Source organism: Rhodamnia argentea, chromosome 4 (genome assembly GCF_020921035.1).
Source record: "Rhodamnia argentea isolate NSW1041297 chromosome 4, ASM2092103v1, whole genome shotgun sequence".
In the NCBI taxonomy this organism is placed as follows: domain Eukaryota; kingdom Viridiplantae; phylum Streptophyta; class Magnoliopsida; order Myrtales; family Myrtaceae; genus Rhodamnia; species Rhodamnia argentea.
In genome coordinates, this window is record NC_063153.1 from 13935604 (window position 1) to 13957172 (window position 21569).

General features: G+C 40.0%; 2 protein-coding genes across 3 annotated transcripts; one reads left to right on the forward strand and one right to left on the reverse strand.

The window, feature by feature from the left end:
* The first annotated feature begins 873 nt into the window (after positions 1-873).
* Positions 874-5368, forward strand: LOC115756361 (glycerophosphocholine acyltransferase 1). 2 transcript variants are annotated; one of them, XM_048277805.1, is made up of 9 exons: positions 874-958; positions 999-1113; positions 1240-1338; positions 1664-1721; positions 1810-1910; positions 2565-2660; positions 2737-2830; positions 3947-4184; positions 4343-5368. In XM_048277805.1, exons 1-9 carry the CDS (start codon positions 933-935, stop codon positions 4704-4706), a joined length of 1191 nt encoding a protein of 396 aa, XP_048133762.1. In that variant the 5' UTR covers positions 874-932; the 3' UTR covers positions 4707-5368. The 2 variants fall into 2 exon arrangements, with proteins under 2 accessions (XP_048133762.1, XP_030551948.1); XM_030696088.2 differs by having other exon boundaries at positions 942-1113.
* Positions 5170-21221, reverse strand: LOC115756360 (myosin-17-like). Its single transcript, XM_030696085.2, has 39 exons — positions 20776-21221; positions 19340-19468; positions 18733-18876; positions 18492-18637; positions 18255-18411; positions 18066-18124; positions 17504-17663; positions 17241-17390; positions 17017-17153; positions 16790-16936; positions 15430-15531; positions 15297-15354; positions 15113-15214; positions 14928-14965; positions 14621-14747; positions 14368-14538; positions 13214-13345; positions 13012-13121; positions 12766-12826; positions 11782-11959; positions 11249-11454; positions 10976-11095; positions 10776-10874; positions 10450-10671; positions 9592-9731; positions 9300-9417; positions 9175-9225; positions 9011-9088; positions 8710-8880; positions 8426-8581; positions 8123-8329; positions 7197-7334; positions 7040-7110; positions 6843-6942; positions 6701-6757; positions 6559-6615; positions 6367-6447; positions 5919-6001; positions 5170-5807 (listed from the first exon to the last, which is right to left on the reverse strand). Exons 1-39 carry the CDS (start codon positions 20776-20778, stop codon positions 5684-5686), a joined length of 4590 nt encoding a protein of 1529 aa, XP_030551945.1. The 5' UTR covers positions 20779-21221; the 3' UTR covers positions 5170-5683.
* Positions 21222-21569: the final 348 nt, after the last annotated feature.

Genomic DNA, 21569 nt, shown 5'->3' on the forward strand with positions numbered 1-21569 from the left:
GTTAATACCATAAAGAACCTTAAACTCGTGCAAGTGTGACAAACGGACGGTAAAAACCCTAAACCAGTATACCAGTCAATTGCTCGCCCCAAATTAATTTTTTGACCACCAAAAATCCTAAACCGATACATCGGTGACAAATTTACCTTACATTAGTTTCCGTTAAATTGGGTTAATACAATGAAGAACCTTAAACTCGTGCAAATGTGACAAACGGAGGGTAAAAATCCTAAACCAGTACACCCGTCAACTGTCACATGTCATTTAACTCGGTAATTTCACAACAACATTTAACGAAACTAATGAAGGGTAAATTTGTCACAAGTGTACAAACTTGAGATTTTTTGTGGTCAAAAACTTAATTCGGGATAAATTTATCACTAGTATATTAATTTGGAGGTTTTTGGTGATATTAACCTTTTAACATGTTTAAATCTTGCAGTTTATACAAGTGACATGTCGATTTTTACAAAATCATGCTGAGAGGTGAGATGAATAGTAGTATTTCTTGTATATAGATGGTTATCATTGCAATTGAACGTCGGCAATTTACGCTCACTTTTTTGTGATGGGGTAAGCAAAACGAATATAAAAAAACAAAAGTGCTTTTTTTTATTTTTTTTAATGTAATTTATGAATTTTCATAGACAATGAAAATGAAAAGCATTTTTTGTCCTTGCGAGATGTATATTAGGATCGTCACCTTAAGAGGGAAGACACACGAACAAACGAATATCCAAAGGCAGCGGCATTCGAGAGTGACTAATCCAAGAATATTCCTTGTCCGTAGCCACGTATCCGCCGGGGCCGACCGTAGATTTGATGATTAATTTACGTTGTTTGTCTTTCGCTAACCATCATCGCCATCGTCCTCCTCACTGCTCCCAACCCCACTTCCCACCATTCTTTTATCTCCTGTGCGCGGTCTCCGGATGAACACAGACCCTTTTCTCTCTCTCTCTCTCTCTCTCTCTCTCGATCGCTCGCTCGCTCGCTCGCTCTCGCTCGGAAGATTGCTGCGGAATGTCGAACCACGAAGAGCAGGCGGAGGACGCGCGCGCGAATGGAGATTCGTTCCACAAGGTGAAGCTTCGGTTGAAGGACAGATCGAAGGTTCGCCGAAGCTTAGTTTCTTTTTGTCTTTTTTTTTTTTTTTTTTTGTGTCGGTTTCGGTTTGTTTCCTTGGTGTGGTTTCGATCTCGACCCTCGTGACGTCGTCCCGGGCGTTGTTTCGTGTAGAAAGTGGCCCAGACGAAGGAGATGACGAAGGAGATGATCTCCAAGCAAGCTAAGAAGATCGCTCAGCGAGCCGAGGAACACGAGCGGTTCATTAACAAGGCAAGGTTCTCTGATTCTTCCGAAACTCTTCGCTTAGGCTTGGGTGGGGGGGATCGGTGATGTGTTCCCGCCACCTCGCTGAGTTAGCATCGTGTGGCATTTCTGAATCAGATCGGAGGTGTCGAACCCGTTAGACGGCAATGTTATTTCCTCTGTTTTTCTTTCGCAAAGCTTTGGCTAAATGAGAGTCTTTGCTTAGGCTTGATACTGGTGGTGTATGAATATTGGTTTGTGTCTTGTCAAGTTTACAAATTTGGGCATTCTCTATCATGGGGACCTGTTAAACCAGGAATTCAAAATTTTTACCTGACGAATTAATTTTTAGGTGACGCATCTATTAGGTGTGCTCGCATTTGGTGGGTTTTGCTACCTACTTGGAGCCAGTAAGTGACATACTGCTTCTCTCTTGTCAATAGGATGCATAAGCCCATTGCTAACTTTGAATTTGCTGAAACTTCCCCCTTACTGCAGGACCACAAGATGTTCCTTATGTATATTGTCTGTTCTATGTTATTTTTGTCCCCCTTCGGTGGATATACTATCGGTTCAAGAAATGGCATTACTACCTATTGGTAATCTCTTAAATCCCTCTTGTTAAGTACTTGGATGGACTTATGTTGATGTTGGTGGGGTGCTGATTGGGTTTTAAGCAATTGAATTTCATTGTAGAGATTGATTAGAATCAGAAGTTTTGCCTGTCACGGACTTGAGTATTTCCAGGTTTACCCAACTCTCTCAATATGGGGATTGGTAAAAATGGTGTAAGTTGTAAGAAGTTGAAAAGGGGCAGAGATTTATTTACCTAAAAATTGTGTCTGTTACAGAAATTGAGTATTATCGGGATTACACAAATGTTTTAGTAAGAGGTCTCCTATTTAAGAAGGTGAAAGTGGTGAAAAGTTGAAGAAGGGAAGGCGGTCCTTAGGAAAATTCCTGTAATAAATTCAATCAGAAATTTCCTGATCTGATTTTAGTTTTGGGAAAACAAAATCAAAAGGGATATACGTACCGCTGCTGCTTTGAATACTCATAAGAGCAAAGAAAGACACTTAAAAGAAGGAAATTACCATCAGGAACAATAAAAGATGCTGAGCCATGTTGATTTTCATTTTCTTAAGCTTCTTATTATCATCCTCAACATAATTTTTTTCTGATAATTGTTTTAGCTCATGAAGTCATTCCAACCGAGCATTTTAAAGTTTAACATTCTACATTGTTTCTTACAGGACTTCTGCTACTATGCCAACACTATCTTCTTGGTCGATCTTCTTCTGTATCCGAAAAATGAAAAGCTTTTTATGGTTTGCTTCTCCTTTGCCGAGGTAAAGAGCTAGCATGGGTAAATGTCCGTCATTTTAATATGAGGTTCTCATCCTTTTACATTTAATGCTATGGCAGGGACCATTGGCATGGGCATTGATTGTCTGGCGTTGTAGCTTGGTGTTTAGTTCAGTTGATAAAATTGTTAGTGTCCTCATTCACCTTTTACCAGGTGAGTTCACTCTTAGTCTAGAATCCGAACTGCTTCCCTTTTCCTTTATATTCAGGAGTCATAAGTAGTTTTAGGTGTTATGAGCTTTAAAATGGTTGTCTGAACACTTCATTCATAATGTCCCGAGTAATTGTCACACCATGAAAGATCTTAGTACCTGTAGTTGTGATGATTCCTTGGTAGTAATCCATTTTTCTTTGTGACAAACTTTAGATGCTTCCTATGCTCTATGTTGCACAGGATAATATTCTATCTGGTGAACCTCACAAATTTTCCCGGTTGTTATGCTCCCTTTGGGCATCCTAAGTATCTTGAGTCATATAGTTTAGCTTTTGTTTGGTTATCCAGCTTGCAATGTTGAGGGCCATTTTAATTTTGTCAATGCAATATTGCCTTGATTATTTTTGTCGACTTGATAAAATTTTGAAAGATGTGTAAGTATCTAATATATGGAACAGCCACATCTTCCTGACTGAAGAGGACTATCTTGTAGAATAACTTAGTTATCTGACCACAATGAAAAGATCTTCTCACTGATCTGTCTAGTAACTACCCGATAATCCAGTGGTGAGAGTTATTGAATGGAACTGGTAGCATTTAGTAAGCTTCTTGCCGTTCTGTTCTGCTCCTCTTCCCTGAGAGAGCTCCTGTTGCTGGTTTATTTTGCGGCATTTTTTTTTTTTTTTAATTTGGAGTTCTTTCATGAGGTAAGTTGGCTTTATAATTGATGGCACCAATCTTAATCAATCTCAAGGTGAAGAAACAAAAATTGAGCGATTTGGATTGGAGAATGAAGAGGGCACTTGTATGACATGTTGAATGGCTTTATCAAGTGCAAGTTTCTATATAAATGTTACTTCATCACAGCTCATGAGGCTGCTTCTTGATTGAGATCTTAGCATACTTACCTCCATAAATGTTACTTATCCACCAAATGATGCTTCAAATTCATGATTTCATCAATAGTACCTGAACTTATAAAAACATGTAGAGATTCTATTTGCTTTACGGAAGCGTTTTTTGGAGCATCAAGTCCTCAGGGTCGCTGCTTCTGTCCAAGTGACTCCTTAAAAGAGTGTTCAAGTATCTAATGAAAAGAAATCATTGTTCATTCAGGATTAGTTTTTTTTACCATAAGATGGTGGAATCCTGCAACCTTTGCTGCCATGCATCCTGAAGGAACAGCACGAAGGGTCTCGTGGCCATACGTGGAAGACAAGTCCTATCTCTGGACTTGGCTGTTTGTGATTCCCTTGGTTGCTTATACTCTTTGGCAGGTTCTTTATGTGCTCATAGTTAATGTTCTACGTCGACAGAGACTGTTAAGAGATCCTGAAGTTATGACTTCTTATAGGTTAGTCGACTCTGTCTCTCCGTCTCTTTCATCCTATTTATTCCACAAAAATCAGAGTGCATACTCGCGCACCCACAACCACAAGAAAAAGGACACTCTGTATCCTATCTTATTCATTTCAGAGTGCTTTGCTGAAATCTTTTGGCTTATGACCGTAGAGAATTGTCTAAGAAGGCACAGAAAGCAAACAACATATGGTGGCGTTTGAGCGGCTTACTAGGAGATAACAATCGGCTTCTCATGTACACTCTGCTTCAAGGATTATTTACCGTGGCAACCATGGCGCTTGCGGTCCCAATCTTTTTGTCATATAGACTGCACGTGGTCTTCCAAATACTGAAGGTGTCTGCAACAATTTGGAACGGCGGAAGCTTTCTCTTGGAAGTTATGCCGAGGCAGGTCATTCTCAAGGAGAAGAAGAAAACAGAAACACGACATGGACAAAACCAGCAGGAGCAAGCCCCCGTTGCAACTGACAATCCTCCCGATGCAGTTAATTCCACTGAAACGCCCCAATCATAGCACAGATTGGTATGCCTCATACTCAAATCTTCATCACTTGTAGAACTTCCATTGCGCCCACGCGTCAGCTGCCTCATGGTTGCGAACATGTTAAGGTGGCTCAACGATGCCGATTTGTTCCCAGCTAGTCCAAGGTTGCATTCCTTTACTGATTCTTTTTCTTCTAGAGTTTGTTACTCCAATGTAAGAGAAAGTTATCATGGAGGTGAATTCGAAGTTTTGTTGCAAGGTTTGGACGTGGAATGTCATCTTAAGCTTCAGAAAAAAGCTAGTGAGATATGTCGAGTTATAGCCCAGAAAAGAAAATATAATGAGCAAGAGCAGAATGAGTTGTGACAAGCTTTTGGTCGCATTGTTAGAGTTAGTACAGATGTTGTGGTATATCGATTGCCTCATTATGCTTCATGCTTGAGGATGATACATTGAAATTGCTGCATCGCCTGCAAATGACAATGTTGGGGTCTTTAAAGGAAAAATTAAAAATTGAATTACTTTTCCTCTCATGTACGATACATATGATTGCCCTTGACCAGCAGCTGCTGTCACCACTTAGACTAAGGAAACAAAGAAATCCCAAACCACTATAATACCTAAGAAACCAAAGCCATCACCAAATATGAATGAAGCCCTCACCCAAGAAAAGAAAAATGAATAGAAAGGCCAAATTGAACATGAAAATTGCCTGTTGGAGGCAGAATCGAATTGGCGGGATCCGACCCACCAATCTGAAATAGCACATATCACCACCATGGTGATATGGCTTAAACTAAAGAATGCCCCTCGCGTTGAAGAAACTTGAGGGGAGGAAAAAAGAATTGAATCGACCCGGACATCAACCAAATATAAATAGTCCGGGTTGATCGAGAATGTCATATATGGACACTGACAAAACAATATATGCACAAGGTTGTCGGTTTTGATCTGTTGAAGCTTGGTGTGATGTGAAAGTTGAGGCCTGAAAATGTGGTCGAGCACCCTCATTCTGAGCGTGGAAGTAAGAAACCAAAACCGGAGTTCTCACGTATCAATGCCGGAGGATCGACATCGGCTATGTCTACTTGTTGCATTGACTTCGAGATGTCATCCACGGAGAAGGGGATGCTGCATTGAAATTTTCAAGCTTGATTAGAAACCAAGTTGCGCTCTTGGAGGATGATCCAAGTGGGGAGCCAAGACTTGCTGAAAGAAATGAACAGAAGCATAATTGAATACCTTGAATCGTCGTCTAACAAGAACGAGCGACTGACCGCGTTATTTGAGTCCTCGGTCATCATGACTCTCAGACTCGAAATAACCTGAATGGGGAAAACTGGAAGTTAGAATAATCTTGAGGCAACGCTAACATATCTATGGCTCTGTTTATTTCGAGGAATATGAAAGATTTGGAAAAGAATTTCCTAAAAAAGCAATCACGCTTACAAAAATAAATGAACGGAAAATATTTGCATCATCAACGAAAATATCTAGACATAATATATTGTACGTAATAAAACATTTTTCATTGACTAATTATTTCAGCAATACAAACAATCATTTTTAGAAAAATATTTTTCAAAATTCATTCATCTTGCGCGAAACAAACGAAGCCTAAACGACAAAATCAGTTGCGTATATACCACAGGGACCATAAACCAGCACTGCAGATACACTGTTTACTTACTTCTGAAGACACGCTATGCGTGCCATATTTATCATCCCAATACATCGTACTAATCCTGTACAACTGCTGTATGCTTAGAACCTGAAAAGGCAGAGAAGCATATGCGAAAAATCAAGAGCGTGTCCAAGAAGTGGACGAAAAAGAAAACTGCAGCACAAGGCTTGAGTAGTGCAAAGATGGCAATTCACTCACCGGGCAAAGTTCTTTTGTGATTTCGTTCAAGGTCTTCTTGGGTTTCTGATGTATGACCTGCGTTGTTAAGAAATTTAAAGGAGAAAGTCAGCAACTTCTTCACTAATGATCTTACTAGGTTAGAGATTCAAATGTACGTTACCAGAAATCCGACGGCCTGCCTAATATGCTTCAATTCATCCCAAGCTAAACCTGCATACTGCTTACAAGAAGAGTTCAGCAACGGAAACCAAAAATCCAAGAAAATTGAAGAATGAATCATCCAAGAGAGAGCCAGTGCTCACCTCCTCAGTTGCTTGATGGCACCACTGCTCTAGTTCAGCCAACCCTGATTTTACATACTCGCCATTACTAAATGAGCAACACTCTCGCCGTAAAAGAAGACTGCAAAAGAAGAATGCAAAAGTTTGTCACTTAGATACTAATGGAGCATGAACGGATGTGTTCACTGGTGACACTATTGTGCTTTACAATCAGTCACCTGTTAAATAGCTGAACGTTTATGAAGGAGAATATCTGTGTGAACACCTTACGAACTAGGAAAGGTGGGACCTGAGGAATCACAACAGAATGCATAGCTCGTGAAAGGCAAGAAACAACCATTAGCAGCAATAAGCTTTAACTTTCAAATTACTTACATTGTTTGCTTTCATAGTCTGGAGATAATTGTGCAAGCTTTTCACTATGCTTTGCCAGTGAGCAATCAAAGCTTGCTGAGCAACAGCATTAGCTTGAGAACGTCCTTTGACCAAACTACCTCTTGATGTCCTGGGGGCCTGCATTAGGTTCATAAACACTTAGAGCAGAAGAAAGTCTACACCTCAAAGCACACTTATGGAACCTGATGACTAATTTATATCTAGAACATCGGCAACTGGTCTACATTTCGAAGACCAGCATCATGAAAGTAATGTTCTTTTCTGTAGGCCACAACTGAAAAATTGGGACAGATCATAGAGCTTGTCCTGGGCACATGAAAAGGTCTACACTATTCTAGCAAAACCCCCCATCAGAGCCATTGTTAACCATTGGTCATTAAGGCATATTCTCAAAATACTTATATCTACAGCTGTGGCAATAGGCGCGTGATTTGGTAATACGCCAATTTGTCCAATATTAGTAGATAAAATAATTTCTTTAACTTCTGAATCCCAAACAATTCTATTAGGGGTTAGTACACAAAGATTTGAGGTCATTTCTTCAATTTACTCTCCATTTCTAAGTTCGTAGCAGAAGTATTTACCCGTCCTCCCGGGAAATATGTTGGTCTAGCAGAAACAATTAGAGGGTTTAAATTGATCCTTTCCGGAGAATTAGATGGTCTTCCTGAACAAGCCTTTTATTTGGTAGGTAACATCGCCTTGCTCATATTTCCATGGTGGAGAATTAGAAGTCTCAAAAAAATTGCCATTAATATCTAGCCATGTTACTATCGATCTGATTTTCTCTGAGCATAAGGAACTGTATAACTTCCTAGTTGACCGTGACACTCATTATAATCTAGCTTATAGCAATAAGTGAGAATGCACTACATCATAATTGAGTTCTGCGACTCAGTGGCTACCTGGATACATAGCCCGAGCAATGGAGAAATCTCTTTCTTCAGGTTGTCTCGCATCATTCCATAAATTTTCTCCAGAAAAGCAGTAAGCTGTTGCTTAAATAGCAAAGCTGGATACTTGGCCTCAACTTGTCGCAAATCATCCAGCTTTGTGAGCCCTCTACCATTGAGGAACGAAAGTCCAGCACCTTGAGGAGACGAACGTAGCCCCTACAATTTCAAACAGTGAAGTTTGCAAACAGATGGAGCTCAAATCACGGAAACTAAATCATGTAAGGGTAGATATCCAAAATTTCGTTCCATTACTTGCGACATCCTCCCAAAAAGAGAAGCAGACGACGTTCTCCTTCGCTGTGGCGTCAAGCTAGCTGCTCCAGTTGCTTTAAGAGTGTGTTGAAGCAGTAGCAGCAAAGTTGATGTGTTAGATAACCAATAAGCTAACACGCCATTATTATCCGGGACCTTCATCAAATTGCAGAGGGCATCAGTGACTAGTGAAATCACTTGTGAACTGACCAATTTTTAATAATGCGACGGACAGAATTACAGATTACAGGATGGAGAGAAAAGTGGTTGAAGAGGGCACTTACTTCTATTGCTGAAGCTATCGTTTGGATTATACGGTCAAATATGCTAGTCCTTTCAACCTCAAATGATCGCCAATGAAGTAGACATTTGTAAATTACACACGCAGCAACAGGTTTGCCCCCAGAAAAACCCAAATTTTGTGATATACATTTTATCAGCAGTTCCTGGTTTTCCTGAAAAGAGAGTGATTGAAAATTACTGGACAGGAATAAAACAGGACCAGGAAAGCTGGAGTAGAATGAATATGTGAAAATGAAGAATGCATTACACCATTAATTTCATGCAATTCTAATCATCACTAACCTGTTGCTTCTCATTAAGCGATTTCTGTGGTTTTTCTTCAGATTCAGGTTCACGTGTTGGTGTAGCCAAAGACATGTCCTGCAAAAGAAGCAGGTTATTTAACAAATGCTTGACTGAAAAATCCTGATAGTAGTAGAATTGAATAAATATATGTAAGTTCTCACCAATGCAACCCTTGTTTCTCCATTTGTAACGGTTCCATTCTCAGGTGTTCTCTGCATTTCATTTCCCAAATTTAAAATCTATAGTCACATCAAACAACCACGCATTAATTAAGGCCTATCCGTACCTGCATAATAAGAGTCTTCGGTCGTGCAGACAAGTTTTTCCCTGTCGGTGACATAGTCAGTGCTTGCTGACGCAGCACTTGATTTTCTGACTCTGTGTTGGACAACTTCTCTTCTAGCCTGAAGAATAGAAACAAAAGCAATGTGATGAACTTATATTTCCTGGAGCAAAGGAATCATAGTCTGCAGCAAGGGAAGATATATGCTTCTGTATTCATAAAACAAGACAAAATACAGACATCAGCATAAGATGTAGCAGTTTAGAGCCACCAAGAATATTTGCATCTAACAGACCTCTGCACAGAATCCTGAAGCTGATCAGCTTTTCGCTCTGTATCTTCAAGCTTTCGAACCAGTTCTGAATTTCTGGCCTCTGCATCCGCATGAGCTTTCTTTGTCTCTTCTGCTGCTGCTCTTTCTGATGTAAGCAAAGCCTGTAAAGCCACAAAGCTTTCTAACTTAGTGTTTCACGCTAATTTCAAATTCAGCAAACATAGACAAAATGGATGAAGCAATCACATTGGTTATGCCAATACATAGTTAAAAGAAAAAAAGGGGATTTTCAAGCTGGATATATGATAGGATCATATATTTACAGACTTTGGGCAAAGAAACAAGCACAAAGCTTGTGTATACCAAACTATGCTAATACTATGACCTCCTGATGTCCATGCATAAAAAGAAGCTGATATATCTGACTGTTAGATTTAGTTCAGCCGTTACTTGAGATTGACCAAAAGTCAGATCATTCCTCTTTTTGACATGATTAAGTAAGGACACCACTACTAGAATTGCTTCCAAGAGAAAATCCTCATCTAAAAGAGTCAAGAGAAATGTCCTTTCTTTTGTTATATCCTGTAGCATCACACGAACTTTGCATGCCAATTGGCTTCAGCACCACCAAATTATCGCTTAATCTTCACAAGCTTTTAGTATTTCATTAAACTTACTAAAACCACAGAAATTACAGTTATCAGCAGCACCAAGCAGAGAACTTACCGAATTGGATGTCCTTGACATTTCAAATTTTCTAGTTCGGACTAGTAGCTATTATGTCACCAGTGGAATTTGGTTCCACGCATCATTATAGATCAGAAGTGGGATATGAGATCATGTGCTAAAGATAACACAATACTCAGTATGATGGTGTACCTTCAAGCTCTCTATATCAGCTGTCAGTTTATTTATCTTCTCTGTGTCTTCCACTATTACAGAAGTCTCCTTCACAACTGGTGGAGCATCCTCAATAGCTTTTCGAGCTGCCTCTCGTTCTTTGATGACCTTGGCATTTGCTTCTTCCACTTGTGTTTGCATAGCATGTAAAGCTTCCTGCAACTTAGCAATCTCTTGTGCCTTTTCCTCTTCCAAATCCGTCTAAAATTCATATTACATAACAAGAAAACAGTGAGTGACCCCATGGAATTGTTTGTCCTAACAATTGAGCTCACAACACTGAAGATCAGTCCAAGACAGCATACCCTTAATCGCTTCTCCAACTGCAAGCGCCATGTAAGCTCTTCCACCCGCTTTTCTAGTTTGTCTTTAGCTTCTTTGAGAGCACCCGTTTCCTGTGCAGCCTAGATAAATATACAATAAAAGTCAGTGCCTGAATTTATCAAGTAGGCATATACAAAACCAAGCTCCGAAGCAAGATGTGTCCACAGAACATAAATCAAACCATTTTTAGTTTTCTGAGTTCTCGACGAGCAACTCTTCTTCTCCAACCACATTGTGTAACGATAGAAGCCTTGCGAAGACTTCTATAATATAAATATGCAGTGTGGCACCGCAAATGAGCCTACAGAGAAGGAAAATACACGGTGATCATGATCATTTTGAGTTTGAACTCAATTTCATTCCAGAACATTTAGAGCTAACTTTAAAGCTTCCATCAAGCAACGCGTGTAACTTCCTCAAAGACAATAAATTCAAAGAGAGTCAGCATTGAGACCTGAACAATAACAGCTGCCTTAGTCTGCTTTCTGAATCTAAATTCATCTCGAGCAGTCATGGCCCTTAAGCCTGTTTGCAATGTAATTGCAGACAGCCTTACAGAAAGGTATGACTTCCTCGCCACATATTGGCGGAAGTTCTTCTGAATCTTCAGGGCTGATGCTTCCCTTCGCAGCTGCTCATAGAGCTTGCATGCCAGTTTACCTACTCACGGTGGCAAAGAAAATGACAATTATCATTCTAATCAGTATATTTACTGAGGCTGAAACACAATTAACATTATGGACCATGTGGAAGCGGAACAAAATGGAATGCTTCTCAGTAGGACACCTCACAGACTTCCTATTTTCATAAGGAACTACAATCATGTGTTAGAAAACCAAGCTATGTCTAAGGAATATAGACTTTTCAGCACATAGTAGTATGCCATACGACAGAGACTCCAGCATTTCCATTTCACGTGTCCATTAAGTAAACCCCTATGAAGCAGAAACGGATGTACTTGACACAGTTTCAAAGAAGAAAATATACCTCGCAAACAAGATTGCATTGTAATTGCTGCTTTACGCAATGCAATAAATTCCTTTCTAGCAATATATGTACGACTTTGCCTTTGAATTATTCTTGCAGCATTTCCTAGCACCTCTGCTCTCCTTGCGTCCAACTCTGCCATTTGCCCAGCTCTTAGGAAAATTTTCGTCTTTCCTATCTGCAAGGGATAAAAGTCAGCCAACACCAGCAATGGTCCACGTACCCCTCTATGGTGGGACAGGATATATCCATCATTTAAGAAGGCACACTACCCTGAGTGTAACTGTGCCAAGACATTGGTACACTAACTTGGTCGTTTGTTGCTTCAATTTTCTCTGTCCCGCAGGGCAAAGCGCTAATAATTCACTTGACCACTAGAAGGTGATGTGAGTCCGCTAATTTCAAGAATATCTAAAATTTGCAATAAAGTGTGTAGTTCCTAATCGAAAGCCCAATAAATGGCGTCTTGAAGAGGATGTCTCATCCAGCTCAATGGACAAGTATTGCAATAGGTGCATCACGTTCTCAAGCCATGAATATCATCTGATCAACTAGGCACAGCCATCAACGAAGGCCAATATTTTCAATCGTGAAAATGGATGGCCTCACACTATGCTGCTGTTCATTGCCTTAAACCATTCGTTTATGTCAGACTTCCTCGCTTCCACATTCTACTTCTATTATAGAAAATGTCTGAAAGTCGTGTAAAATCTTAATATGTCAAGTACGGTGACGAAAATGATCTGCAGTATGTTTTTGTAAATGGCCCAAGTCCTAACGGTTTTCTACATTAACTCATTTCATTCCTTTAGCTATCCCTGCTTCCATATCTTCACCATATTCATGCAGGATGAGGATAGGTATGACGAACAAGTACTACTACCCAACTTCCATGCGGGTTATTTTATGTCTTTAATCGGACAACTTGTCTCCATGGCATCTCAAGAAAATAAAAGGTTCCAATTAAGGAGATGGTTGAAGTACCTGATAGCCCTTCAGTCCCCTTTTATCCAGTATCTTTTGACAAGCTGTCGTGTCATCATAACTACAGAGAAGGAAGAAACACAATGAGGCCATAAAAAAGCGCAGCATAACAAGACAACCATCAGGAAGAATAAGGACAATGCAACATTTGGTAGTTGCGCCCATTTATGTTTGCTAGTACCGTGTTAGGTGCAAACAGACATGAGTGTTAGAAATACTGAATGATCACAGGGATCTGACACTCACTTTCCTTCCAGAACCTCTGGGGCAAGGACACCGAAACGGAGAAGAAATTCATAAAATGTCCGTCGAGTCGGATATCCAGCACAGCTAATCCTAATTGCCTCAAGAACACCCTAAAAGGAAAAAGAAGGCTCAGATGGGACCGAAAGACCATGACATGAGATTTCAAGTTGACAAGAACAGAAACAAAGCAAAGTATACTCACTCCACAGCGCAACTGTTGAATTATATTAGAGTTCTCAAAAATGGCAGGCTTCAGGACATTGTTTGGCTTCACGCATCTGATATAATGAGGTTCTGTGGAATTTAATGTCTCCATCAAGGATTGAAGTTGCATCTGCATTTGAATACACATCTCACTCTTAGATGAAAGGCAGTATTTGTCCCACAACAATGAAGTTGATCAAATACTAATCTCCAGAATTGACTTATCTGAAGTAGCAATGATTAAACAGAGCACTTCAAAATAAAGCAATTTATCAAGCAGCAATAGCATTCCTAAACAATAATGAAGACTTCTTGGTGCATGCCAAGTCACACTCCCTTCTTCCTGCTTGAGGTTATTTCTCTGAGCCAGTCCCAAGGCCAATGCTAGGATGTTGTGCAATTTGAAACGTCAATTGTAGAGTGTCCTATGACTATTTTTATGGTAAGTGTGCTATGATACAATGTTACAATCTGCATATGACATATCTGGTGTTTTCCTGTATTAGTACAATAAAAACAATACAATAGAAGAATACAAAAGGCAGAATTCACTAATTGAAGCTCCATAGACATCCCCTTTCAGTAGAAATTTCCACGTCAGGGTAATAGATCCTGGTTTTCGCTCTATCTAGTTCAACAAAATTAGTTTGACCTAGCTTTGGGATGCTCTCAAGAGAATTCCCTTCTCTCCGGCAAGTTGCTTTCCCAAGATCGCTTCTGACTTGCAAAGATAAGTCACAATGCATTAATGTGCTTGATGTGCTGGACTAAGCTTGAATGAGCCAAAGATATAATCTGAAGGAAAGATTCCTTAACTACAAAGATATAAGGAACTTCTGGAGTGAAGTATTTAGGATTTGACTACCAACGAAGTTAATTTCTAAACCTAATGAACACAAAAATTATAGGCATCTGCCCCTTGGTAAGACAAAGGATAAGTTTGGGAAAACTTTGAAAATCAGCTTTTGAATCACAAAGTCCTTTGACTGAAAGCGATAGTAGCTTAGGACTTTGGGCTTTCAAAGGGAGACTTAGGGCGTGAAAACTTTCCGTCAACAGGGTTTAGAAGTAGAAAGCTGCTTTTCAAAGTTTTCCCAAACTTGTCCTTACTATTCCACCAAGACAACCGACGAACAACACAAGCCAACATACCTTAAACCGGGAACCAATTGAAGAAAATTTGGAGGACTTTGATGATTCTTCAGGAAGTGGAGGAAATAGACCTGCCACAAAGGGGCATTTGGATTCCGTCAAAAGAGCCTGATGTTCTGCCACAACATAATCTTTGTTCTTATCAAGGAACAGATCAGCCAGATAAGTGACCTGGAAACATTAAGAAACAGTCGATGTCATGAATAAATGACTGGAACGGGACTTTAATTGATGAAAGCAAAACAATAGTTACCTCCCCTGCATAGTGAGATATTGCAAAACTTGTGCGGGAAAGCTTAGGTTTGATAAAGCGCTTGTTGTTCTTAAAGGTTTGATACAACTTCTGAGCGAATGTTTCATGTGTCGACTTAGGGAACATGCTGTAAAACAATCAGAGCGTAAGTCACATGACGAAGCCAGACTTACATTCTATTGATGTGACGAATAAATAGATACCTGCTACCATATACAAGTCCATCGCAGGAACCCAAAAATCATGAAACAGTTACAAAATGGCCTAGGATAAAAGGAAAAATAGAAAGAATTAAGTGTCTGCATACCAGGCTTCATCTAAAAGGGCAATGATCCCTCCAGGTTTCTGCAAGATTTGAAGCATTTCAGATGTTAGTAATACACAAAATTCAAGTGATCATGAGGAACTTCTAACTCACCATGAAATTAGGTTAAAAATCTGATAACAGCTAATTAAGGAAGGAAAAAAAACAAATTGGCGAGGACCAGACACCTTCTCAATCAGATCCAAGACATCTTGATTATCAACGAACTCTATGTAGCTCCAGTCGATCTCTTCTTTGGTATATTCCTCCTGTTCCATCTTGAAGACATGCTGTGGACACACTTTACCAAAGATCAGGGTAGTGAACCCAAAAACTATATTTGGAATAAAGGCATAACAGAGTTTTATGAACCTGGTTAAAATGTTGCTGCAGTTTCTCATTTGTAAAATTGATGCAGAACTGCTCAAAGCTAGTAAAGAACAATAATCAGATCCAAGTGTCAATCATATGCTTCTTTCACACATGTCAAAAGTTAATGGCTTACCTGTTGAATTTAAAGCTTTCAAATCCATAAATATCAAGAACCCCAATCAATTGCTTTGAGTTGGGATCTTGCCCAATTGAACTGTTAATCTTATCCACAAGCCTGGGAAGAAAAATGAAATTGTTAAAGCTTAAACTTTTGTAGAGGAGTCCCTTACCCAAAAAAAACTTTTGTAGAGGAGTTTAATTGTTGTTTGTTTATAAAGTAACAGATATAACAAAACAACCCCTGCCATTCAAAAGATCAACAGAAGCAAGCATCAATCCAACTCTAATAGGAAGGAGAAAACAGCAACACGAACACAATATAGGCTTAAACAATGATTAAATCCGCGATATACTTGAAAAGTAAACAGCATATTATACGGTTCAGGTGCCATTGTTGCTCAAGTTTCTTCATGATTTCATTGAAAAAAGGGAAAATTCCAAATAAGAGCCTGTAGGGCTCTCATGGATTCCAAAAAGGGCCTAACCAAGGGCATTTTCGTCATTTACTTTTTTTTTCTCCTTTTTCGCTTTTTTCCTTTTTTTTCACATTTCTTAATTTATCTTTGTTGCCGCCGGCGAGAGTCGCCTCGCTCACAGCCCGCCAGCCTCGCCCAAGCCCTCGTCGGTGGTCATCTAGGCGACCCTCGCCCCGCCCGGGCGACGGCGGTCTCACCCAACCCTCGCCGGTGGCAGGCCATTGCTTGAGACCAGCCACCAGCGAAAAGCAAGGGGAAAAAAAGGAAAAAATAATTTTAAAAAAATGACAAAAATGCCCTTGGTCAGTCCTTCTTTGAAATAATAGGGGCACTTCACGCCCTTATTTGAGAAAATTAGAACACTTCATGCCATTATTTGGAATTTTCCCTTGAAAGAATACACTTTCACAGAAAAAGACTTGATAATTAATTAAGTTTCCATTTCAACAGAATACTGAATCTTTGCAAACAGCTCACAATGATCCCTCTGATGCTGCAGCAACACAGTTTATGTATATGCCATTCCATGAAAGGCCTCTAGTGGACTGCGATTATCCTATTCCTAATCTAATTATTCCTGGTATTCTATAGCCAGAGCGTCCAACTGCAGAAGCTTCCCCACACTGTGGGAGTTGGGAGGGATTAATCTATGCAGCCTACCCTCCCCTAATTTCTGAGAGAGGCTGTTTCCATGACATGAACCTGTAACGTCAGGCCATAATGGAATGACCTATTACAGCTACATTAAGCCTTGCCCTCTTGATGACCCATAGCAAAAGTAGAAAAAATAAAGTTCTTCAGATTCATAGGAAAACATATGCAGTGAATGACATACAAATTCAGGGCAAGCCAAGAAAGCAGGCAGAAAGCAGTAAGAGAGTTGAGAAGGTTAATTACCAATCAAACAAGCGAGAATAAATAGTTTTCGCTAGGGCATCCCTGCTACCAAGAGCAGCAACAGGATCCAGAGGTCTTGTGATGATCTCCTCAGGGGTCACCATTACACGCTTAATCATTGCATCTTCCAAGCTCTTGACATCGCATCTTGAGAGAGATTAACATATATGTTAACGGGCATGCAGTTAAACACCATATACACTAAAAGCAGGGTAAGTATGTCCCACCTAAGCAGCTCAGCTGTTGTCTTCAGATGGAACCTAGACTTTTCATCTTTAATGACCGAAGAGTCAATTTCCTGCCCCTTAGCAAATTCAACATTTCCAAGATGCAGAATTGCAGCTACTACCCTAAAAATTGCCTCCTGAAATAAGCATTTGCAATGAGATTAGATTCAACTGGAAACGAGGGCTATTTCTGAGAGTTCTTGACAGAAGAGAAAAGGACAAACCTGCTCTTCCTCGCTAATTCCTACAATATCCATGGCCCTTCTGGTTGCGAGGTACTCGTGGGCATCATCGATTCCATCCAGCTCATAACAGCTGGACTGATTCAAGTAATGGAATGACTTAGGGTCTCCCAATTTGTATCTCTCTCTTTCCTGTTAAGCAAGTATTCAATCATTCCTTAGGAATCCAAAGAGTTCGAAACTATCATTAAGCATTGTTTAAAGAAGCAGGTAAAACACTAAAGACCAGTCACGAGAGCAATCACCTCTTGCGGAGCCGCACAAAGAAGGTAGAAGCAATGGTAATTTCTCTCAGGATCTGAAATTTGGCAAACTCGGGATCTTTCAAGCAAATAAGTCCTTACAGCTGCCCCAGATATCCTCCCACTCTTGTCAAATTGGATCTCCACGAACTTTCCAAAACGACTACATTAGAGTAAACCCAGCACACATGGAAAAGTTGTAAGATAACCCCTCCTCAATATAAAAATATCTCCAATGCTATCCAAGTATTCTTCTTAAGTGTAATGAACAGGGATCTAGGGCCAAAAAAATGGGTACACAGAAACAGGCAAGAAATTTGAGGTCCAAAACGGCCCAACAAACATCAGCCTTCCACAAATTCTGAGCATTGTAGTGATTGCAGATTTATTTTTTAAGATGAGAGCAGCACTAGATTTTCGTGCAGGCTGTGATACAGATCAAGTTCAAGCAGAACATCCAGGCAGCGAAACTGGTAAGGCAGGAACAGTCCACAACTGTCTTTCAAGCTAGTTGTCCATTGAGGTTTATTCATCGCAACAGGCAGCAGATCTATTGCCTACTCACCTTGAATTATTGTTCCTGACGGTCTTCGCATTTCCAAATGCTTCAAGAACTGGATTAGACTGTGAAAGTCAGAGACAAAGCACATAGCTAAGTACAGAATTTCGATAAAACACGAAAGGCATAGACCTTCATCAATGGAAAGGAACAAAAGATCAATAAGTACAATAGCGCGGGGGAACTTCATCCTACTTCTAAAACTTGTTGTTCCACTGTCCGTCCTTCTACTCCAGATCGACCACCCAGATATGCAAGATATCGCATGAGCATCTTCGTTGTCTCAGTCTTACCAGCACCGCTTTCTCCACTTACCAAAATCGAATTGCTCTTTCCCTCATTTATCATTTCCCTGTGATATATCTCTTACAAGATCAGTAGATGCATTGCAAGAAAATTTCGAAACTTACTCTAAACCAAATAAAGGTTCACCTGTATGCAACATCAGCAACAGCAAACACATGAGGACTTAGCTCTCCAAATGCAGCTCCCTTGTACTGCTCCATCATGTGAGTATCATACAAGTGAGGTAGCCGTTGAAATGGGTTCACTGCAATGAGTATATTCCCTGTGTATGTCTAATACCAAAAAAAAAAAACAAAAATGGCACCTTCAGTTTAACTTCAACCAAGTATTTTAGCTTGTATTGTGAGATAAAGAAACTGCATCTTACGTAGATTTCGTTGAGTTCATATCTCATGGCCAAGTTATGAAGAACTCCCGGTTCATGCAAATATGAAAGCTTTGTCATGTCATCCACACCTCCAGGGGGAGCTTCCATATCTTTTGGATATACTTTTGATATGTTACTGACAACCTGCAACATGGATTCAAGTTCATTATCATCACCCCAGAAATAGCATCATCAGTAGCACAACGAGGAGTGTCTCGGCGCTCTACATTACAGCAAAGCTTTTCAGACAAAATTATCGTCTCTCCCCTCGGTAACAAAGTACAACAAGACTTCCTCAGTAGAATTTTCTGGTATAATCTTCTCTTTCTCAGTAGAACTCCAAAACAGAACCATCTCAACAAGTACCCTGTCTTAAAAGCTGGATAGAATGTCATTTGGACAGATAATAGCATAACATTTGGTCGGAAAAACCTTACTTTTATGATAAGTGTTGGAAAGTACTGGTTGGTTGTGAGGGTAGAATAGTAATAAGGGTCAAGGTCATATATATGTAACCCTACTGTGATTATTATCAAATAACAGAAATTATTATTTCTTCAACAATAAGAAAACCTCATTTGCACAGTAGGTGTGCTACAAAACTCACCGTTTTTCCATCTATTGTACGAATATGAACTTCTTCACCGTTAATGCGGAAAACTTCACCATCAATCCACGCCTGCACTGGATGCTCGACCCATACATGAGAACCAACTATAATATTCACCGGTGCAGCCTACAACAATTTGAGCACAACAAAAATGTGAAAAGGCCGCATCAAAGCCATTCAAGAATGCATCTATGAATAAATAAATTTCTGCAAAACTACTGAGGTAGAGATATTTGCCTACAATCATCAACATTGCAAACTTCTCTAGAGCCAGCTCTAGGTATTCTTGATCATCATGGATTTTCCCATAATCAGGTTTTACAAGTATCTTGAGACCATGCTCAGTGGTTGCAAGGAGGTAAGTGTTGATGACCATATATTTACCGTCCTCAATCATGTCACTCGTTTTTCCAATAAAAGCACACAGTGGTGCTTTGTGGTAGTTTCCATGCACACTTATCTTCTTAGCGTTACAGTCCATATAAATAGAAGAACTGCGATATTAGGTTTTAACAACATAACCACGTGTCCTTCTTCATTGGGCTCAACCCCATTGAACGAATAACTTGCAAACATGTTTGAGGCTGTTCGTTACATGCGAATTCAGGTGGACTAATGCTACTTGAGTACTCCAAAACAAAAAATATAACATCCAATTTGAAGTATCACATGAAATTTTAAAGTTCACTTGAAGCTGGATTGCAAAAGTCTAACATCCAATTTGGACTAGGAATTAGAAATAAATCAAGAGGCAGCCCACAAGTTTGCAATGCCATATCGTTCCCTCAAGTTGATGTGGGAACGCACAATTTCTCGATTGCGGCAGGTTTGTAAACCATCTTTACTTAACTAGAAATACTGCCAGCAAGCATGACTTAGCTGCCTAAACCGATATTTCGTTCTCCAGAGTTTTTCTTCTGTGGTAGCCATATTCTATTCCATGCTCCAATCACCATTAGTCACTCGCCTCAGTTCCAACTAGTTATTCCGATCACTACTCGCTATGGGCCTCTACCATTAGTCGCTCAGGATAGTTCCCATAAAGAGGCGCACATATTTGATTAACACTGAAATGGATTCATCAAACAATTCAAACTGTCTCAAGTCAAAACACTGCTAATCACCTTAATTCACAGAGAACCAATAAAGTTGAAAATTTTACTTAAAAACCCGAGCAGCTTCTACTTAAGCTCTCCCACAATTAAAGTGCGTCGGTATTTCAGCTAAAAAACACACCTAACACCACCAATAGAACCAAGTTCAACATGCTTTTCATTCACGATATCGAACAGGCTAGCGTTATGTTCAATCAAGCAATTCGAGCTACAATCAGAAGGCTCAACCGATTCAGCATAGCAAAATCAACAAGTCCATAATCTACACTGATCGAACAACACATGACAAAGCCACTGAATCACACCACCGCTACTGACCATGGATTAATTCACCGCCGATCTCCCCCTCCCTCTCAACTCATGCGAGAAACGATCGAGCCGCGCGGAATCGAACTCGGCGACTCAGATCGGCCGCCGCCGAGACTGTTGGCCCCGCCGGTCCCAAGCTCCAACGCCAATTCCGAGAGCGAGAAAGACAGAGACAGAAGGTTCGAAGTCGATGAGCCGAACGAGGCGACGAGCGCAAGCGAAATTCGAGGTTTCTCTCTCCCTTTTCTTTCTTCCCTCTCCTTTCTATCGCACTTTCCTCTTTCCTCGAATGCCTTCTGGTTGGTGTGTTTCTCTCTCCAGAGCAAAAGCGAGACGTTCGAGTTTGAGCTGTTCTCTTCTCTGTGCGGCTTTCTCTCACTAGAGAAATGGGGAAAAATCAAATTCAATTCGCTTCCTTTTTCCTTCTCTGTGGTGGTCGCCTGGGGTCGTAGAGAGAGAGAGAGAGAGAAGGACAGTCGTGGTCTCCACAAACGATGATTAAGGTGTCTTAAACCGACATTTAAGTACCTGATTAGTGTGTTAATTACCCTATTTTTGTGGGGGTGTCCTTTTTCGGACACTAATTTCCGGTGTGACGATACTCACCGACTACCTTTTCCTCGGACGGATGAAAATGTTTTTATCTTTTAACCTCCGAATATTTTACGAAAAATAATAATTTGAAAATCATTTTTTTTTTGAAAAATGATATCTTGTGTTGCTTGAATAATAAATCTATGAGAAATATTCTTATTTTTCGTGAAAAATAAATGATTTAAAAATTATTTTCTAAAAAATGATTG

Excerpts from the sequence above, each read along its gene's own strand:
- LOC115756361 (XM_048277805.1), top strand. The coding sequence starts at position 933 with ATGAACACAGACCCTTTTCTCTCTCT. Across the intron at positions 959-998 it reads ACAGACCCTTTTCTCTCTCT|CTCTCGCTCGGAAGATTGCT; the intron begins CTCTCTCTCTCT and ends CTCGCTCGCTCG. Across the intron at positions 4,185-4,342 it reads GAAGTTATGACTTCTTATAG|AGAATTGTCTAAGAAGGCAC; the intron begins GTTAGTCGACTC and ends TTATGACCGTAG.
- LOC115756360 (XM_030696085.2), bottom strand. Across the intron at positions 18,412-18,491 it reads GTTGCTGATGTTGCATACAG|GGAAATGATAAATGAGGGAA; the intron begins GTGAACCTTTAT and ends GATATATCACAG. Across the intron at positions 14,966-15,112 it reads TCTTGGATCTGATTGAGAAG|AAACCTGGAGGGATCATTGC; the intron begins GTGTCTGGTCCT and ends CAAATCTTGCAG.